The sequence below is a fragment of the Acomys minous genome (genome assembly GCF_964271855.1).
Source record: "Acomys minous genome assembly, chromosome: 5".
In the NCBI taxonomy this organism is placed as follows: Eukaryota; Metazoa; Chordata; class Mammalia; order Rodentia; family Muridae; genus Acomys; species Acomys minous.
Window position 1 is genome coordinate 19,985,335 of NC_140494.1, and position 21,278 is coordinate 20,006,612.

At 41.6% G+C, this 21,278-nt stretch overlaps 1 protein-coding gene across 11 annotated transcripts in view; it reads right to left on the reverse strand.

Annotated features, from left to right (window-relative positions):
* NEBL (nebulette) overlaps nt 1-21,278 on the reverse strand; it is a 362,420-nt gene that overhangs the window by 148,797 nt on the left and 192,345 nt on the right. For 2 of the 11 annotated variants that reach the window (XM_084782455.1, XM_084782448.1), the window contains exons 1-3: nt 10,153-10,633; nt 9,478-9,567; nt 475-651 (exon numbers count right to left, since the gene is read on the reverse strand). Coding sequence is in view for 2 of the 11 variants with exons in the window: in XM_084782458.1 (XP_084638584.1) it covers nt 13,885-13,992 (108 nt within the window). In the remaining 9 variants the exon portion in view is untranslated. The other 9 variants (XM_084782458.1, XM_084782449.1, XM_084782452.1 and 6 more) reach the window with 8 other exon arrangements.

Consider the following 21,278-nt stretch of genomic DNA (forward strand, 5'->3'; position numbering starts at 1 on the left):
GGTCAGGAAAGGTAATCATCCTGGCAGAGAGAGGTAGGATTAAACCTCTTCATCACATCCCATGATAAAGCTCACTAGAGATGCCTGAGGCAGTGCAAAGCCTTCCCATATCACAGCACGTGCAAGAGCATATCACAAGGAAAGTCAAAATGAATGATAAAAGCCAGTCCCTACTGTTAAGAGATCTGAAACTTTGAAATATGGTCCTAAGGTTCACCATGCAGCCTCCGAAATGCCATTTAGGAATAATTTAATTTCTGCATCAGCAGAAGACATCATCTTTGGTGTTTGCCCTATGGCACAAGACTCCAGGTAAAACATATAACAATGGTCTCAAAATCCTGCAAGAGAAATGCAGCACGAAGATAAATGAAATAACAAACAAAAAAAGCTGTCTAGAACACGGGAATCTTCCCTCCCATCTATCTAAAGCCCAGGGAGAGGATAAAGACACAGAGATTAACAGGCTCATACCTGAATGCTGCACAGCCACGTGAGCAGGAAGAGGGCGATGTTGAAACACCCAGGCTGATCATATATGCCTTGATGGTACAAGAAGCCAATCATGTTTTCTCCAAAAAGCGTACATTGTTCCAAATGTGGGAATTGGATTTTCATTATCTCAAAAGGAAGATCTCTGCTTTTGAGAAGCTGTGGAGACACACATATTAGTGCAGGCCTTTAATCACTGGACTTCAGAAGCTAAGACAAAAAGATGGTGAGTTTGAGGCCGGTATATATTACATAGCAAGACTCTATCTCAAAACAAGAAGATAGATAGATAGATAGATAGATAGATAGATAGATAGATAGATAGATGCAGAGAGATTATTTTATTTTATTTTATTTTATTTTTGGTTTTTTCGAGACAGGGTTTCTCTGTGTAGCCTTGGCCATCCTGGACTCACTTTGTAGACTAGGCTGGCCTCGAACTCACAGCGATCCGCCTGCCTCTGTCTCCCGAGTGCTGGGATTAAAGGCGTGCGCCACCACGCCAGGCTGGAGAGATGGCTCAGCCGTTAAAGGCTAGGCTCACAACCATAAATATAAGAGAGATTATTTTATATAGGTAGATGTTCTAGAAAATGGGTGCATGGATGGATGGATGGATGGATGGAGGGAGGGAGGGAGGGAGGAAGGGAGGGACAGAAGCAAGAAGCTTATGTTGGTAGTAGCTAGTCAAGTGGTGAGCCCTCATGTTTTCCGCAAGAAAAGACTTTTCAAATGTACTAGTTCTTGAGCTGGGTGGTAAGTACAAAGTTTTTCATTTGACCACTTCTCCTTATACCATATACCATTTTGTACGTGTCATACAGTTCCTATTTTAAACAGATATACATTCTTAATACCAGGAGACTGAAACCAAGTATTCTAGGCCCAGAGCTCTTGGTTGCATTTAACTTTAACTGAGATTAACACATTTGGTTTTTTTTGTCCACAAGAAGAGATGCACTTTTCTGAGTTATTGATGATATTCTAAAGAATGTGCAGTACCCTCTGAGTGTATTTCTGAATAACTACAAACTTCAGTAAAAACCTACCCACGAGATTCAGAAGTCATGCATCCAAAACATGGCAAATTAGGCTAGACATCAGAATGTGTCAGTGCTATTCCCTAGTCTTTAATATATCCTAATTGATATTTGTTTTAAGAATATTATTGCCTGGCTGGGAAAATAGCTCAGTGGGTGAGTGGATTTGCCACAAGCCTGGCAATCTAAGTTTGTTCCCTGAGATGTACATGGTAGAAAGAGAGAACTGTCCCCTGCAAGTGGTTGTCTGATATCTACACTTATATACTGTAGCATAGAAGCAGCACATGCAGATACATGCACACAACAATGTGTGCATATGTGCACACACATGTGCATTCACACACATGCGCGCGAACACACTTGGAAAAATGTTAAACTAAAAATATACTTTACAGTCCCAGTAATAGTAATCTGTAGCACCATATGCAAACATTTAAGACAGCACTGATGGATTTAATAGTTGTTTATTATGATGGTGGTGTGCTTGGCCATTTGCAAATCACAGCAGGAGATGATTTTACTAAACCACCCCCCACACAACACCCATACACACACAGAACAGATCCACAAGGTGTCAGGAAACAAATGGAATAATGTGGGAAGCAGATGGGATGACTGCTTCAAGGGCAGACTGAGAACGCGCTCCGTATGTAAGTCAGGAACGGGGTCCCCGAAAGAGTTCACCAAGCCTGCACAGATTACAGACGACCTAGCACACCTTTGGTTTCACATCAGTGTGTGTGCTCCGTGCTTTCGAGCTTGCCACCAGCCTCAGTGGCTTTTTAAAGTTATTCCTCTGCCGAAACACCATCGTCTCTGCAGAACTTAGAATTTTTTATCAGTTTCATTCTGGCCCTTAAAGCACAAATAGTAATGGACTCAAGCTTAAGGATACTGTAAATAACTTCAGCGTGGGCCCTGTCTCCTGCTTGGTATTTCGTATGCTTTTGACCATTGGCAACAAGCCTGTGATCAGAACGTGAGATGTTAGGCCATCCACTCTAAATAAGTGGCTGAGGTGGCTCACTGACTCCTGTCAGTGACACCACAGCCCTTTAGTCTATAAGCTCACAAAAATATGCTTTTCCTCCTTAATGAAAGAGAGTAAAGGAGACTTGCCCCTCAGAGTACTTAGTAATCTAATATCTCAAATGGCCTATCTGGCAGAAAATGAATGTGAAATCAAGTTATGGCCGTGTTTACAGTCAGTGCACAGGGGTGGACTGGTGCAACTTTGGGAGAAAATGGGGGCAATAAATGGTTAACTGCCAGCACGCCAACTCATGCTCAGGACACACAAAGGTTCACAGCGGTTGTTAGATTCATTTAGAGAAACTCAGTTTATTTCTCCAGCAGAGCTCTCGCCAGCCAATCTGTATTACAACCCGCGGGAGCCTTAATATTCTCAGCAGGATCAAGATTCAGGCCACACTGATTCAGCCATTTAATCTTGCAAGCGAACAGTATTTGGCAGGAAAAGACCCCAAAGCACTGGGGGGATGTCCCAGCGGTTCGTTGTCAGCACAGACTGGGCCAACAACACCGAAGGTAGGAACTAAACTGCACAAACCAGTGCTGACACCCCTCACACCAGCTCTCCACTCAAACGCACACGGACACTGTACGCATGCAGAGAAAACACAGCATCTACGCATGGAGAGGACTACACATACTTCAGTTACAGATGTGTCCTTAAAGGGCAAAATGTCCCTTAGCGTTCTCAGTCCTGTTGTGAAAAAACTCAAAACTTAAAAAGTACTGCACTACAGGCAGGAGGAAAAAGGAGACAAACAGAAATTTACATAATTATACCTTTGACTTTTCAACTTTTTCACAGGCACAAATGCAGCAAGAGCATATGCAGAATGCTTATGAAAATATATATTGTTATATTCTTTTAGCCTTCGTTAAATTAGCAAATCAGCCAATAGTTTCTCAAAATTAGGCATTTGTACCATTTTATAGGTAATAGTATGATTTGATTAAATTCTGCATCCTGCTTTGTTGAGGAAATCTGCATTTCCCATTTTATACTTCTGCTAAGCAATTTAGGTGGTTTGATTTAATTTTGAGCATTTTCAGAAACCCGTGCTGACAGGTAAACAGGGAATTGGGAAAAGAGATTCAGAAAAAATAAGAAAACAAAAACAGAATAAACAGCACCTGCTACTTTACCAACAGTGTAAATTACTCAGTGAAATTCCTGCATGTGTTGGGGGTGGGGTGGGTGGGTGACATATATACATGTGTTTGTGGGTGTGCAACCCATGTGCAAGCAGAGAGCAGAGGAGGACTTTGGGCCCCTCCTCTCTCAGTTCCCACTGCAGCCCCTTGAGACAGAGTCTGTCACCAGACCTGGAGCTAGGCTGGCAGCCAGCAAGCCCCAACAGTCCCCCTGTTCTCCACTGCCTAGGTTACTGGAGTTACAGGCATATGAGACTACTCTCAGATTTTATAAGGATTCTGAGGATTTGAACTCAGGTCCTCATTTTTGTACTGCAATACCCTGCTGAGCCATCGCCCCAGCCCCTCAGTAAAATCCTTTAAAAATCATCTTTAAATAGCATTTCCAAAAGATTGACTTCTTTATCACCCAAACATAGAATAGTTATTTGTTTCATATTAACATAGTATCTCTTTCTATACAGCATTAATCACAACTAGGTAACTAGATATGTTATCTAACTTAGTGTAAGTGTTATTATGACAATTACCTCCTAGCATTTCAGAGGCTACTCAAGCTGCCTGAGGGCTAGGGTCCTGCCTATTTTATTTTTCATATTCTTTTTCTCTTAATTTTCCATACACAGGAAATATTTTTAAATGTTTAAGTTAATAAATACGTTTTCAAAGTGGTTTTCTCTTTGGAGTCTTCATTTTGCATTTAAAGATGCCCAAAATAGATGTGCCTGAAAATATAGTGGCTCCTTCAACAATCCTGCCTCAACAGGATCTCTCCTGAACCCTCACATGTATATGTTGAGTGTCCCAACCTTTAGCACCTGCTTCTCTCTTCAAAATACATGAGGCCTGGTGTAATATGTTCACAGCCAGTGTTTACTGAACATACATGTGTGCTCATGCAAGACACTTGGAAAGGCCACCCTTACCTCTACTTTATTCTTTATAGACAGAGCACTTGTTTTAAAAGATTTAAGTATAAAATTTACCCACGCCATGGGAGAGAGCCAATCCTGACACTATTGACAAGACTGCTGTGCCTGCAGACAGGAGCTTAGATAGCTGTCCTCAGAGCAGCTCCATCCAGCAATGGACCGAAACAGATGCTGACACCCACAGCCAAACATTGGGAAAGGCATAGGGAACCTTGTGGAAGAGTGAGGATTAAGACAGAAGGACCTAGATAGGACAAGAACCCCACAAAAAGACAGACAGAGCCAACTACCCAGGACCCAGGGGGGCTTACAGAGACTGAAGCACCAGCCGAGGACTGTGCATGGAATGGACCTACGCCCTCTATACAGGATATAGCCAATGGGCAGTTTGATCTTCACATGGGTCCCTTGGTAAGGGGAGTGGGGACTGTCTCTGACAAGGACTTTCTTGCATGCTTTTTGATCACTTCCTTCTGATTGGGCTGCCTTGCGAGGGCACCATGGTAGAGGATGTGCTCAGTCCTAAGGTGGCTTGATGTGCAGGGATGTGAAAACAGGATCCATCATTCTGCTGCATACAAGGAACACACCTAAGCAACGTTATCTCAGAATAAAGGACTGGAAAAAAGGTTTTCCAAGCAAATGAACCCAAGAAGTAAGCTGGGGTAACCATTCTAGTATCTAATAAAATAGACTTTTAACCAAAATGAATCAAAAGAGATGGAGGAAAGCATTTCATACACATCAAAAAAAATTTTTTTTCACCAAGATAGTGTCTCAATTCTGAGCATCTATGCCCCAAATGCAAAGGCACTATCATTTGTAAAAGAAACATTACTAAAGCTTAAGTCACACATCGAACCCCACACATTAATAGTGGGAGACTTCAACACCCGACTCCCACCAATGGACAGATCATCAAGACAGAAACTAAACAGAGAAATAATTAAACTAACAGGTACCATGAATCAAATGGACCTAAAGGTATCTACAGAAAATTTTACCAAAACACAAAAGAATACTCTTCTCAACACCTCACAAAACCTCCTCCAAAACTGACCATACACTTGGTCACAAAGCAAGCCTCAAGAGGTACAAAACTGAAATAACCCCTTGTATCTTATCAGACCCCCAGGGATTAAAGATGGATTTAAAACAACAACAGAAGCAAGAGAAAACCTACAAACTCATGGAAGCATTTTCAATATAGTTAAACTCTTAAGTAACACAGTAGGGATTCACAGACCACACTTTACTTAGGAAGTATTGCTACAGTTGCTTAATAAAACTAGAGAAGTTGCCATATATTTAGGCAGCACACAACAAAAAGTAGGTGTTATCAAGCAATATAAACAAGAATGAGAACATTCAAAGCAATTCCTAAAGAAGGGTTTTGGTAAGAAAGAAAACACAAAATACATTACCAACTCACAAATTATTCTCTCATTTGCCTATCCAGTACACATTTACTGGGCACGGCCTGCATGCCAAGCACTTGTTGGGCTACTGGCAACCTTGTATTGAAAGAACAGATTAGTCCCTTCCTTTACTGTGGCATTTCTCCTAGGAAAGTTTTATGATGCAAGACTGAGAAAGCCAAAACTGGTCCAAAGAAGATGGGGGGCAGGCGGTGTGGATGTTCAATTCCTTTCTTCTCCAGTTTAGCACTGTGCCGGATCTATTTTCTAAAGTCCAATGTGGGGCAAAGGAGAAAACGTCAGTGACTTATAGAAGCAGATGTCAAGAGCAGCAAGGTAGAGAGCAAGGTCAGGAATGAAAAGGGACCGGTTTGCTAGTTTAGCAGAATATAATTAACAGTGTCAGGGGTGGACTCCCTCTCATGGCAATGAGTCTCAAGCTGGACCAGTCATTGGTAGGCCATTCCCCAAATTTCTACTCCATCTTTATTCCTGCACATCTTGTACGCATGACAAATTAGAGGTTGAGGGTTTTGTGGCTGGGTTGGTGTCCCAATTCCTCCATTGAAAATCTTGACTGGTTATAGGAGATGGACAGTTCATGGTCCATATCTCCTCCCCCCCCCCCCCATTGCTAGGAGTCTTAGCTAGGGTCACCCTCATAGATTCCTGGAAGTTTTCATTGCCCTAGAGTAACTGTCATCAGAGAGGCTTCACCCAGCAACTGATGGAAACAGATGCAGACACAGCCAAACATTATTAGGTGGAGCTTGGGGAATCCTGCGGAAGAGGGGGGAAGGGATTGTGGGAGCCAAGGGAGTCAAGGATGCCACAAGAAACCCTATAGAATAAACTAGCCTGGGCCCATAGGGGCTCACAGAGATTGAACCGCCAACCAGGGAGCAAGTATGGGACTGACGTAGGCCCTTTGCATGTATTTGCATAGTTGTGTAGCTTGGTCTTCAGGTGCGACTCCCAACAGTGCGATTCTGTTGCCTGTCATTTGATCCCTTTCCCCTAACTGGGCTGCCTACTCTATCCTCAGGAGGAGAAAACGTACCTAGCTTTCCTGCAACTTGACATGCCAAGCCTAGTTGATAACCATGGGAGTCCTCCCCCTCCCCTTTCTGAAGAGAAAAAGAGGAGTGGATTGGGAAAAAGGGAGATTGCAGGGAAAGGACCAGGAGGAGAGGAAAGGAGACTGTGGTGGGATGTAAAGTTAATTAGTTAATAAAAAAGAAAGAAGGAAGGAAAGGAAGGAGGGAGGGAGGAAAAAGGAACCGCTGAGCTAGTGTGCACAAGAGGAGAGGCAAAAAGCAGTCTAGCCTGAGGCATAAGCCCATGGTGCTCAGAGACAAGAGGGACCCCAAAGCTCCAAGTTTCCACTCTCAGTAAACCAGGGATAGCCTTATTTTCCACGCAAAGTATTTTATATCTTATCTTAGAGGCAATAAGGAGCCACAGATAGATTCTAAGAGAGACCATGACACAATCAAACGTGCATTTAAAAAAAATTTTTGCAAGAGATCATGTGATAAACAAACTGGTGCAGGGCAAGACTAATCAAGACTCCACTGCAGAAACCCAGGTAAATAACAAGGACATGTCCTGGATTGAGGAGGCATCGTGCTAAGCTGTGCATTCTGGAGATTAAAACATAATTAAATAAAAGAATACACAATCTTCATTTTCTTGAAGGTAAAGAAGTAAAAATATAAGATGCATAAAATATTAATTACAACGAAAACGTGGACACTGACGTGTGAGGTGACTATATTCCCTCCTCCGAGCGCTGTCGCCATTCCAGAGTGAGCTAGAGCCTAGGATCACGAGGTCAGGGCTGCATTTTCCACTGGTGTCAAAGTGGCCTAAATAAGAGGAATGACTCACAGGAAAGTCCGGTGCGGATTAAAAGTCCAGGCCTAAAAGAAACAGGCAAAAAGTGTTGACATGCCGTGGAAGATAAGGCCGGAAATAGTTCGGGGCAATTGTGAAAGGTCATTAGAGTCCGATAAGGGCACAGGAGATTAGGCTTCGTCTGCTCAAAGGGGGAGGTCCAACAGGGGGGTTTTAAATGGGTCACAAGTAAGCTCCTGATGAAGCAAGTACTTTGGAAAGACTCGGCAATGTGTTTAAGATAATGGAAAGAGCAAGAGGTTTTTGAAAGGGGGGGAAAAAAAGACCAATTAAGGAGCTGGCTTAGAAACTGAAGAGAGATGGTGGGCCTGGAAAAAAAAGAAAGAAAGAAACAAAGAAAGAAAGAAATGGGGGGACCAGACTCTCGCAAAAGCAGGACCTCAAGAAATCCTCCCGGCATCCATAATGCCTGTCTGCAAGCGGAAGTCACAGGTGCTAATTCTCACGTTCTGGAGGGGGGTGGGGCAGGGGGCTCTTCTCAAACCTCCTCTGAAGGCAGGGCTAACTTAGCAAGAAGCCCTGTTCTTGCCACGCACAAGTAATTACTGGTCTCAGACGTATTTGTTTCTCTAAGTGACTGTGGCTAAAAAATTGGGGATAAAAAGCAGAGATCAGCCTTTGAAGTTCTGCCCTACATGAAAAAAATAAAGCAAAGCCAGGTGTGCGGGAAACCGCGGATGGGAAAGAAAAGGCCAAAAGGTAATTTTCCATATATTTTTCTCAGGAAAGTCTAAGTATTCCTTATAGAAATCTTTTCCCCAAGGAGAGAGGTTGTTCGGAGGGCCCAATTAAACAGTGTGTCAAAGTGTTCCAAAGCCTAGGAAGTATTCATGAACATGTGTTAGACATTATAAGAAAAACAGGTGCCATCGTCCCATCACATTCTTTGACAGACTTGATCTCTGCCTTCAGAAGGCGCGCTACTGACCCAGTGCTACACTGGGTCACATCAGTCTCTAGGGCAGATGAGCTGGAGGACAACTGCAGGCTCTTAAAGCAGCATGGAGAGTCACGCTAAAAAAAGAAAAAACACGAAAAAAAAAACCCCACACCAAAAAAAAGCCTTCAAGGGCTTTTATCTTAGCCATCAACTTCATAACTAATTGATGATGTTAATAAAACTGCGATGGGTTGTAATAAAATACCATCCCACTCTCCTTACTTATTAACATAGTGTACCGAACTACTTAAAACCAAGAGCTTCCATTTAATATTTTGCTTAACGATGCAAGTTATATTTCTTGTTTGAGGAGGAAAATTAACGAACGCATATCCATTTGTATGCTGCATGGCGTTCCGATTTTCGTCTTTCTCTGCTTTCAAAAACTACTTCTGTGTTTGCTGTGTACAGAAAGCAAGCAAGTTCCCCCACGTCAGTTGTTTGGTTTTGTATAAGACCTAATTGCCTCCTACAGGATCATTTTGCCACCAGTTTACAATTAGCATGCATTTCTCATGCATGACTTGACCCAATTACATAACAAATTTTACCTTTGGGGATTTCTCTTGACTGCTTGTCTTGTGTCCAGCATACAACTCAATTTCACACTGTCAGCAGCCGAACATGGTTACAGTCAGTCTCTGTCAAAATGATTTATTTAAATTACAAACAGAGACCAAATCCCTAGATAATCACCCCACGCCTCTCACACTCACCCTTACATTCAACTTAACTTTGAATCAAATCTCTTAATAGTCCGTAGACATTGTATTCAATTATTTAGTCCCAATAATCCAATATTTCTGGAGCTAACTCATAAAGTCTCGGGGAACTAAATCATCAGTGTCCTTGTGAGTTTATTAATGGGCGTATAATTTATTTTACGCTCTAAGTCAATGAAAATTTATGTGGCTATATCAAAAGAGTTAGAATTAATTACATTTCAGTATCAAATTACAGGCATCTTTTGATCTTAGCTTTCCTTGCAAAGCAAGCAAGCTTTTCTTATGAATGGGTAGGCTAGACTGCAAGGAGTAGCAAAAAAAAGTATAGTTGGGAAACAGGATACATAATCAAAATTATAGGCATTCACTGAGTAAAAGAAACAGTCTGGTAGGCAATGGTGTTAAAAAAAAAAAAAACATATATGTAGGCACACAAAACTCTTCCCACTGTACCACAAGGACGGACACAAACTCAGGCAGATCTGCTAAGGGTACGCTCACTATTTCCATCGGTCTGAGAGAGCCTCGGATCCTCTCATCGGTTTCTTTTCTTTTCCTCTTCACATGACACTTTTCTTCCACCTATGATGAATTAGAAAATAAACACCTAGTTTTTAATCTACATTGTGAAAGGCTGTAAAACCCTCTTGGGGCTTGATTTTTACCATTTTATTTTCCAGTTCATCCCCAGACTGTGTGAGTTAATTGAAAGTGCAGCCCCTATGTGTGCATAAGCAGGCACAAGGAAATACATCAGTCATCTCCGGCAGGCCACACTGAGTCCTTGCAGCAGGTACTGAGCCTGCTGCCTGCCTGCCCTGCCACTCTGCTACAGGTATCCTGAGTGCCCGCCCTGTTCAGGGGTTGGAGGGGTGGGAACAGCCTGAAACTAGAGCTGTACCAAGCTAGAGTTATATGCATGAGGTTGAAGATGTTTTAATGTCCCCCATAGGCACGGTATTCCTCAATTCACGTGCGTGCGCGCGCGCGCGTGTGTGTGTGTGTGTGTGTGTGTGTGTGTGTGTGTGTGTGTGTGTGCTCGCACACACGAGCGCGCATCCATGCGCACACATATACATATATATGGTTAATAAACATACAAAGATGATAAGGATTTGGGGGTAAAAGGAGGCATATGAAAACCGAATGACTTAATTGTGAAAGCCCATAGAACCCAGGGACCCTAAGTCAGTACTTTCCACAAAGCTCCTCAGCTGCTGCAAATAGACTTGAAGCAAAACCCGAACTTGTAAACATTGTCCTACGTGAAAATGTTCATCTCGGCCTCCCATTTAAAAACAATCTCTAAGCCCAACACATATATAACCCATCAAACTCCCTCTGCTCTGACCATCTTGAAGCAAATGGAGACAGCATCCGGAACATCACTGGGAAAATTTAGGACTTTATTTTAAAAGCCGAGTTCTGCTCCTTTGCTGTGGATAAGTACATCCCAAACCCTGCCTCTTCTTGTTCTTTCTGCAGCTACTCTGGATACTGTAGGAGAAGCACTTTAAACACCAGTGCTCCATAAATCTCCTGTGTTCACTCTGTTGTCATCATGGGTACCAAAATAGTGAAAGCAGCGCTAACACACATTTACCTCTTTTATTACACAAAATTTGAAATTTAGGGCTCTGCTTTATCCACACCCCTGTAGCATTTGCAGGCTGAGCGGCTACTTCCAAATGACTTCAGTTCCTTGACAAATGAGCAGGAGAGTGTCTGAAAATTTTTCATAACGGTGACAGACACAGACACAAGCAATCAAAAATGCCCACTCATCCATAACATATTACCCCAAACACCTAGGAGTTATTAAATTCACAGCTTCATGTCTTTATATATTTTTTTCAGTCTAAAGGGGATTAACAGCAGCTTAGAAAGTGCCACTAAACATCCAAAGGTAAAATGAGCTGGAAATATATTTTATAAAGTAGATCAAAAGGAAAAATATAGACTATAATGATCACTCAGCTTCCCCCATCACCTGGGGCCTAAAGTAAGATGCAGCTCTTCAGTCTGATCTCTTCTGTCATCTCTAGCAGGAAGATTCTAGGGTCTTCCCAGTTTAGACCCTTGCTCACTTCTTCCTCTCAAATGATAAACAATCCAGGTCACACTCAAAAAATATCTGCATGGGTTTTTGCCCAGTATTGTCCAGTGGGTTTACATTAAAACAGACTGGAAAGCTAGAAAACCCAACATGGGACTTTTCAAATCAAGTCAGATTTTTAACAGCAAGAGACCCCCAAAGTAATATGGAAAACCTGGTGCAGAATAGGAAAATTCCATGAGGTTGTGGTTTTATAAATGAGTAATAAATTCAGCAGACCTCAGAATGTCTTGCAGCTTCCCTTCTTTGGGAGTAGACACTGAACAGAAATATTGTGAAATCTTTTCTTTACTGTAATCCAAGCATCGATAGGCCTCATTTGAGGCTAACTAAAGTACTGCTGCAGTTACTACAGTTGTTGTGGCCAAGAGAATGTGAAAGGGGTATGGTTTTAAGATGTGGTCTAAACCAGGTGTTTTTCAAGCTGACTCTTTTCTATCTCATAGTCCACATCTCATTGTGGTTTTGTACAGACTACTAGGTATATGATAAATATAGATTAATACATACCTGCATTATAAGGGGTTTGCATAGTTAAGAATGGATCAGCCAACGACCTCTGGCATTGAATATAAAGTATATCCCTGCTAATGATAAAGTTCAATGAAGTGATCAGTTATTTTCTAATTACTTATGAATTTGACTTAATTTGAACACAAATGAAAAGGCCTACCTTTGATTGAACCGCAATCCTGTGTTAGCTGTCACGTGGATGTCTTAAGTAGAGTTGCTCAGTTCTTTGAGAAATACATTCCTATGCTAGTTCAACATTTGAAACAGAACTGTAGTCGGCACAGCATTTTTAAACTGAGTGGAAGAACTATCATTGAAATGCATCTCTGGCTTGTATTTTTGAAGCAAGAACAGATTTTTTGATTTAAGGGAAGAATGAATGAGGAGAAAAATGAAGGTAATTATCTTTATCATTCCTTGCTGGCAGTCCAAAAAGTCATAAAAAAAAAAAAAAAAACACAGGACGGATATCATCAGCTCTTCAGAGTCAACTCTGTCTCTTTAAATGAAAAACTCAACTCTAATGTAAATGTCCACATAAAGAACAAACAACTGGTGAACCTTAGATAAAGGGAAAGGCCTTTCCAGGCCTTGAAATAACACTTTAAAGACCAAATAGTTATGTTCTTGAATTTTTGACAAATAACATTTTCCCAAATTACATGCTAACCTCTGTCTGCAAATACATGTCTACGTATGTATATGTAGACATACATAAATATGCATGTATCTCAGGACCATGGTCCTTTATCAGTAAATTTAAACCCATCCGCTAATGATAAACATTTCCTGGAAGTTAAGGCTACGTTACTTATAGTATCTACATACATACATACATATACACTTGTAATACCTGTGACACACTTGTCACATACTCATGACATCTACAATCCTATGAAGTAGTGGTATGGGCTTCAAATATTTGCTCACAACTATACAATACGCAGCTTTTAATTTCCATTCTGGATATCTAACATTAAACCACTCCTTTGAATAAAAAAATACATTTTGACACATTTCATATAATACATTGGAAAATATACAGTCACACATATGAATTACAAAAAGTAAGAATGAACTGTTTATCCACCTTAAATAAGTAGTAAATTCAATTCTAATGTGCCTTGGACTTCTGCCAGTCCTGATTTTTGTTATTCTAGAAAAAGATGTGGCTTCCAAGTAGAAAGTAACTACACATACAAATGTTTATTTCTAAAATTAGATGTAACAGATATCTAAAGTATGCACATACTTAGAAAAGCCCATACATTTTTTTTTCACTATACTTAAACTATATATTAACTTTATATGGTTTCCTACATGGGAAGAACTATTAGAATTTTTTGTTAAACATTTAATTTTGACCAAATGTGAAGACTGGGGGACATTCAAAGTATATGAAGAGGATACCGAATTATAACTGCTAGGCTGTAGATAACGGTGATGACGTCAGAGAGCAGGCATTTAAGAGGTGACCTTGGCATCTTTTATGAGCAGACCAAATACCATTCAGCAACAGATATGCCTCACACTCACTCACTCTCACATTCCTATCCAGAGACGCACACCAGGGACACCTCATCACCAAGGGAAAGAACACCTACGTTGCTGATTTGCTCCTGGGTCCTCTTCAGCCTCTGCAGCTCAGGAGTGTCTGTGACAATGCTGAACCCCCTCCCTTTGCTTTCTTCAAAATCTCGTTTGTACTTGACCTGAAAAGAAAGAAGAAAACCGATATGTATGTGTATGTATGTTTATGTGCATATATATATGTGTGTGTGTATGTCACACACATATATATATAAATATACATATAGACATATATTCATATAAGCATACATTCATACACACCTACATATGAACAGAAAAGGAAACAGGGGAATTATAGACCCCACTTGGGATAGGCAAGGGCCCCAGAAGCTGCTGAAATTGGTAGCAATGTGTGTAATGCACAGTGCAGCTCTCAGAAAGAATCATCCTGAGAGGCATGGGAGAGGGGGAGGTACTAAGCAGATCGGGTGGTTTGTGTTCCTGAAGCTTTACCTGTGTGCCCGGTGTGATCTTCAGGAGGTGACCTAACTATTCTGAGCCTCTCTGCTTTCATCTGTTAAATGATGACAATAACAGAAGCTACGTAACTGCGTGTAGTGGGGGGGGGGGGGGGAGAAAGCAAATGACCCAGTGAGCATGTGTGGCTAATTGGTACATATAAGTAGTTCACAGTAGTTACTATTAGCACCATGAATACTTCTTTTTAAACTGCCACTGCTGGAGAAGAAAAGAAAGTAGAGAAAGGAAATTTAATATTATATTTAATTTTATAAATATAGTTCAAGGCCCATCTTGTCAATGAAATGGCAAGTCTGGGAGCCTGTGCTGCCCTGGGTAGGGGGACCGTGAAGGAACAGCGATCCCAGGCTGTAAGAAGTTTTCCCCTCTGCGTCATACAGCAAAGCATATGGAGGCAATTACACCGCGCCACACTGACAGATGCCGAGCAGATAAATGCTTATGAAAATATTTATAAAGGAGTCCACACCTCAGGATTAGAAAGCTTCTCACACTGACCCTTGATGGGCTCTGTCCAGAGGTAGATAGATGCTTATGTGAGGGCCCAATCCTGTCATTCCAACAGTCAGAAGGTGAGGCCAGAGGACCAAGATTTCCAGATCAGCCTGACCCACACAGTGAGGTTCTGTCTCTTAGAAGAAGCAGAAGGTGTCAGGGGAGGGGACTAAGATGTAACCTACCCAGCAAGGCTAAACCCTTGGTTGAATGCCAGCACTTACTTACAACTAAGTAAGAGGAATAGACTTCTTTTTAACAAGGCTAATAGTACAGTGACCTAGGGGCTGGAACAACCACAGATAAAGCTTACAAAGTTTATCTCCTGTTCATTGTATAGTGAGGTTTGGAACATCAGCTCAGTACTTGTCTTGTTAATGACTGGATGTTCACAGTATTATGTTCTTGTCATTTTAAAGCCCAAATATCAAGGAGCTATGGAAACACATGACCATAGCCCATATAATCTGCATTTTGCACTCAGAACTAAAATCCTCAAGTTAACAGTTAAATTACCACAGAAGTTGATAAAAAAAAAAAATATATATATATATATATGAGTTTGCTACAAATGAGGATCCTGAGTAGGGTTGAAAGTTCTCTTAGTGGAGTGTATAGAGGCCTTTTCACTGAGTCACATCCATATTTAGAAACTCCGTCCTGTCAAGTATTATTATTCTTGAGGCTACTGGAAGATTTTGTTTGACCAGATGAGCTCGAATTAAAACCCTTGATAAAAACAAATAGATTTAGAAAACTCATCAGTTTCAGCTTAAGACTATCTAATTTTCTCTCCACACAGTCCTTAATATTCTCCATAAATTCCTAAAAGTCTTAAGACCTTTACTTTAGCTATTGCCACAAATAAATGATCCAATAAATGGTTATATTTTTATTGCAGAGAAAATGCTGAGTGAGCTTGGCCTTCTAACCTCACTCTCCCAGAATTCATGAAGGAGTCAGGCACAAGTCTGAAGAAACACAGGCCTGTGGCACAGTCTCAGTATCTCAGTCTGCCCAAGGGAAGCTGCCGGGGGCCAGTACCGGTGATGGCCTTACACAAGCTAACTTTTCCAAGAAAGAAAGCTCTTAATACTTCGTTCTTTTATCATTTACCCATAGCATTTTTTTGTCCAGCCAATCTAATTTTGCTGCTGCACCTTTTCCTCAAGGGGCATACTGTATGTGGCCCCGAATCTTATATGCCACATGATCACCTGAGCGTATAATAGGAAGAGACTTTTAATCTCATCTGCTGTCAACTCCTCTAGCCCACCGCATCTTGTTTGCCTTTTTACGTTTATTTTGTTCCAATTATCTTGTTCCTGAGTAAGCGCAGGGGCAGACGTTCCAAGAATATCTTGGAGTCCGAGGCTCATAAGGATGTCTCTGATGTCTTTATTTGAGTCATAATCTCAGGGTTCAAGGAAGACCTTCAAGTGGGGCCAGATACGTATATCTCCCTGAAAGTGGGAGCAGTATTGTGCTCAGGAATTTCTTAGGGAAGCTTAAAAGAAGTACTCCTCTAAGAGGGCATAAGTGATTCATAAGAATCTCCCCATCATATGCATAAATTAATAAAATATATTTTTAAAAAAAGAATTTCCCTATTAGTCCAATCTCCCCAAGTTGTGCAAATATTAAAAGCCCCTGAGGCATGCAACACGTGGCGATCAAGGCCAGAAGTAGAAGAAGGCATGGTGGTGACAGCGTTGTAACGGCTCCGCTTTGCTGGGTCTTTGACAAGCAGCTGTGCTGCTTTACAAGTTCCGCTGTTCCCATTAGCTATGGCTGTGCCAGGAAGCTGGTCGGCTTAGCTGGTGGTGAGCACACTGAGAGACCGGGTAGTAAAATAATGGAAGTATGAAAAGATCACAAGGCCATGATCACAAAAAAAGCAGGGAGATCTTCCAGGGAGACCAGCGTACCAGTCACATCCGTCCATCTCTCATGGCAGCTTCCGAGAAGGCACTGTAGCTCATTCTTTCTGCTGTTTGTTTTAAGTACTGACTTCCAGAGAGAGACATAAAAAGAGAAAATATACTGAATACTGGAACTGTAAGTTTGGAACTGATTAGCATCCAGCCGTCCTCGCCATATTCACAAGACACCTACGAATAGTTTGGTTTGGGCCTGCCTACTCAAATGACTTGTTTGGAAAGTGTGCAGTCGTCTCTGTAAATGGTTCTCAGTGTTTTAGAAGCTATTTCTTCCTTTGTAATGGTGTGGTACACTCTCAACACCCACTCAAGCGCCGACCACCCAGTATTTGTTTACTATATCCAGGGAGCCATGGAACCATTAGTCAGTGCTGTCTTTTCCACATTCCCACCCACTTGCATCCTATCCAGCTACACAGCACCTGCAGTGGCTCATGGGAGTGGCTCAACAAATGTTTCAGAAAGAGACGAAAGCCAAGGAGGAAAAGAAAGAAGAGGAACCGACAAGCGAGCAGGGACTGCTAATTAAACCTAGAGATCAGAGAGTGGTCTCACAAACGGGAACTAAAAATGGCTCTCCATGGGGCTGTGTCCACCAGAGAGACACAAGGAAGGGTAAAAGCCAGGACACTTGGCTGAACACACAGGTCAGAATTTGAAAATAAATGCTACCACAGTGTGCTTATCGGTTGAAGTATTTATAGAGACTCGTATAAGTTGCCTTCTCCTGGCTCTTCCCCAACAAAACAAGAAACAATAAAAGAAGAAGAGCATGAAGCACCTTTTCTTCCCTTGTGTTCGCCATTAGCTACAAAACTTTCATGTCAGGTGTCTGTCTACACAACTGTTTCTCAAAAACAGTGTTTCACGATGATTCTACACGTAACAATGGCCTCCAAGAAGCAGCAGTCTCTGGACTTTCTCCCTTGAGACTTCATTTATTTAGTCAGTGGCTAATTCAAGCACTGTTCCAGGTGTGGAAGAAACACCTCAAAGAAAAGCCAACAATCCCTACCCTCACCCAGCTTACGTCACAAGGCAGAGATGGGGACGACACGACCTATGCAAGTGAAAGCCCTAAAGGAGATGACGCAAGACAGCGGCATGTGCCAGAAATGCTGACCTAATAGCACAGTCAGAGGAGACCCCAGACAGAAGGTGACTTTTCAGTAAGTCTTACAAGGGGTTGGGAGCAAGAAGAATTCCAGAATGGGACCTGGGGTTATCAGGCCTTCCAACTTTGGAAATGCTGAAAAGGGCTGCTTAGTTATAAGACCAGAAGTGAGGAGAGCAGCTGTAGTGCTCTTTTTTTTTAACTCTACTTTATTTGGGGTGTTAGGCCTTAACCTCCTTTCTAACTGCCCAACCATATGTAATAGAGAGAAGGTTAGTGGGGAGAGGGGAGCCCTTTACTTCTCTCAGCTGTTTAGGGTCAAAGGGTCTTTGGGGCTATACCAATCTCCAACAATAGCAGACAAGCCAGCAGTCTCTTCCAAGCTGCTGAGGCCCCCAAGTGTCTTTCTTCTCCAAACCACCACACTCTCTGTCTCGGATCTCTTCAAAACTACATGACACAGACCAGCACTGCATGCCATGCCACACTACCATCTCTCTGGGTTTTTATTTACCTCCTCAGAGCCCTTAGACCACACCCCTCTCCATGCCATACAAGAAAGGCATGAGACAATTAACAGCTTAGACAAACTGAAGTTCAAACTGAACTACCACACTTGTCATTAAAACAAAAATACATTTACATAATACAACTGAGTTTACAAGGAAGCCAAAACTTCCATTACAAGCAGTGGAAGAAGAGGGTGCAGAGGGTGTGTGTGCATGTTCAAAGAGTGTTGGCTTTTCTTCCACTTGAGACAGGATGCCTATGGAAAAGCATCAGGAGAGATGCATAACAGTTAACTTTCATTAAAACAGCAAGGGGGAAGGCAGGGCTGTCAGTGTGGGGAGCACTTCACCAGTGGTCCTTCATCAGCAAGCAGACTGAGGCCACAGGATGAAGTGCAGTTCTGGGTCCAGTCTCAGGACCTTGCCTTCCTGGAGAGCTAGGAGTCAGTTGTGCAATCTCCTCAAGTGGGTCAGGAAGGCCAAGGAGATAAGAAGGCAAAGTCAAAATGGTGGCCTGGTAATGCAGTCCTGTTTTCCCACAATTTTACCCAACCAACACTAAATAATGATACTTTGAAAAACTGCACTTTTTTTTCCAGACAGTATCTCGGCTATGTAACACAAGCGACCCCTGTGTTGATTCATGATCCTGTCTCAGCCTCTTTAGTACTGGAACTACAGGCATATTCCCACGCCAAACACATACGCACACACTGCAATTTTCATGTCAAACGTAAGAAATCCACACAACTGGCCATTTGAGATTTTAATATTTTTTTTGCAAAGTAACTTAAAGTGTTATTTCAAATATAGGGTGCTATACAATATTGATAATCTGTGTTTGTCCATGTGTTGGCATTGAGTATTTATGTGTATGGATAAATGGATAGAGATACACGCATCCATGTATTCATGGTCATATATGTGCATGTTTGTGTTCCTTACAATGCGTAGCTATGTATACTTTATACCTAGATGTGAAACAAACGTCGTGCATTGAAGAATAAAGGTTGATGAGTGTGGATTCACTCACTAGCAAAAGACGTGATCTAACCAGTGAACAAGCCTCCGCTTACAGTGAGTTGAGTCTGCCATTCTAAGTTTCTTCATCTTCATGGGAATGTTTGACTAACAGCAGAAACTAGAGGCATAAAAGCGGGGTTGGGTGGGGGGGAAGTGATGAAGAGCATGAGAGGGTGTTATATAAAGAAGATTTCAAACATGAGCTAATGAGGAATACCAGATGCTCAAGGGGGCCCATGGGATCTGTCCCAATGGGCCAGGGCAGAAGAGTAAGCAGAAGGAAAGGGCAGTTTAGCCTTGAAGCAGCTCGTCGGAATAGGCTTAATGGAAGCCTAACGCCTATGGGCGTATTTATTACTCATTCTCGCACCTCTGCTTGTGGTCTCGTGTCTGATACAATGAGGCCAATGGCCGATCCTACCACTTTACCAGACAAAATAAACGCATCTCGTTCTGCCCATGGGGAGGTTGTGATGGGGACAGCATCATAAGACTACACATAAAACTCCTGAGTGTGACGTGCAGAATGTCCTCAGCTAGGTACTGACTTGGGCAGCTCAGTAGACTCCAAGATACCAGAGAATGTGAGCCATGTGCTTCCTCAGCTTGGTGCTGTGCACACGTTAATGACCGCTACATGACTGCTTACTATTTGGTCTTGGTCTTGTGTTTTCAAAGCCTAAAATGCTCTATGGGAATTAAGTGTTACAAAGGAAAATCTGATTAAAGGTGAAGTTAATTTTAACAAATACTGAGTCAAAGAATTGAGTTCAAAGGGGAATTTGCTTTTTATAAATTAATCCCATAATTTGTAAATGTATGGTTAATTAAATAAAATTAAAGTTATAATTACCTTTTCTAAACATAATCAAAATTCATTAGAAGTAATTTCCATGAATTCTCAGCTTCAAATTAACCTTTCATAGCATAATAGAGACACTTGGAGATGTTTACAGATTTTTTTTTCAGGTTTCCATGTCCTAACATGCAACTTTATCAGATTCAGGAGTCTCTTTTCAAAAGCGAAGCCTGTATTTTATTACAAAACAAGTAATCTAAATAAATCATGATCTAAATATATATAATGATTTAATTAGTTTTTCTATCAGCTCTATAATGATAAGATACTTGACTCTGTCTGTGGTTAATAGCAGAGAGTCAGCCATGGACAAATTCAACTTGTGTCCCAGCTGAACCTCTTCCTAGCTATGTGGCCTCAGGCAGTAGACTTCACCTATCTGAGACTTTGCTTCTTCAAGTAGAGAACAATTATACTTGGAATAAATACTGACAGCACCTTTGGATGCAAATTAAATGAGATGATGATAATGTCTGGCATCAGTAACTTCTGCTATGTCCCAGACTCTGCACTGGTCAATTCTCTTACTGTGGGAGTACAGACGAGCTAGGTCCTTTGGCAAGTATTTACCCCACCCCAGTCATTAAACACCCAGATGTAGCATGCAGCCATTCAGGGTGGGGGCACCATGCTACTGGTAGCCAACTCCTTCCAGCCTCTTTTTTTTCAAAATAGAAATAAATAAATGCAGGAAATAAAAATTTAAAGGTTCTCTAATATAGCCTCAGGTAAACCCTGGCAGGTATGCATTTTGGCCCATTTCATAGAAAAAGGAAGTTTGATGTCATGAAGTTAGCAAAGGGCAGAAATCCTACCCTTCTGGCAACTTCAGTGACATTATTTTCCAGTTTGTCTGAGAATTCTTAAAAGTGCTGAATTGGAAAACGTTAAATTGAACGCCATGAGGTAAAACAACGAACATTCTGTTCACAGGCAGAGATGGGCGTGAGAGCCACTGAACAGTTATACAGGAAAGATATCAGACAAG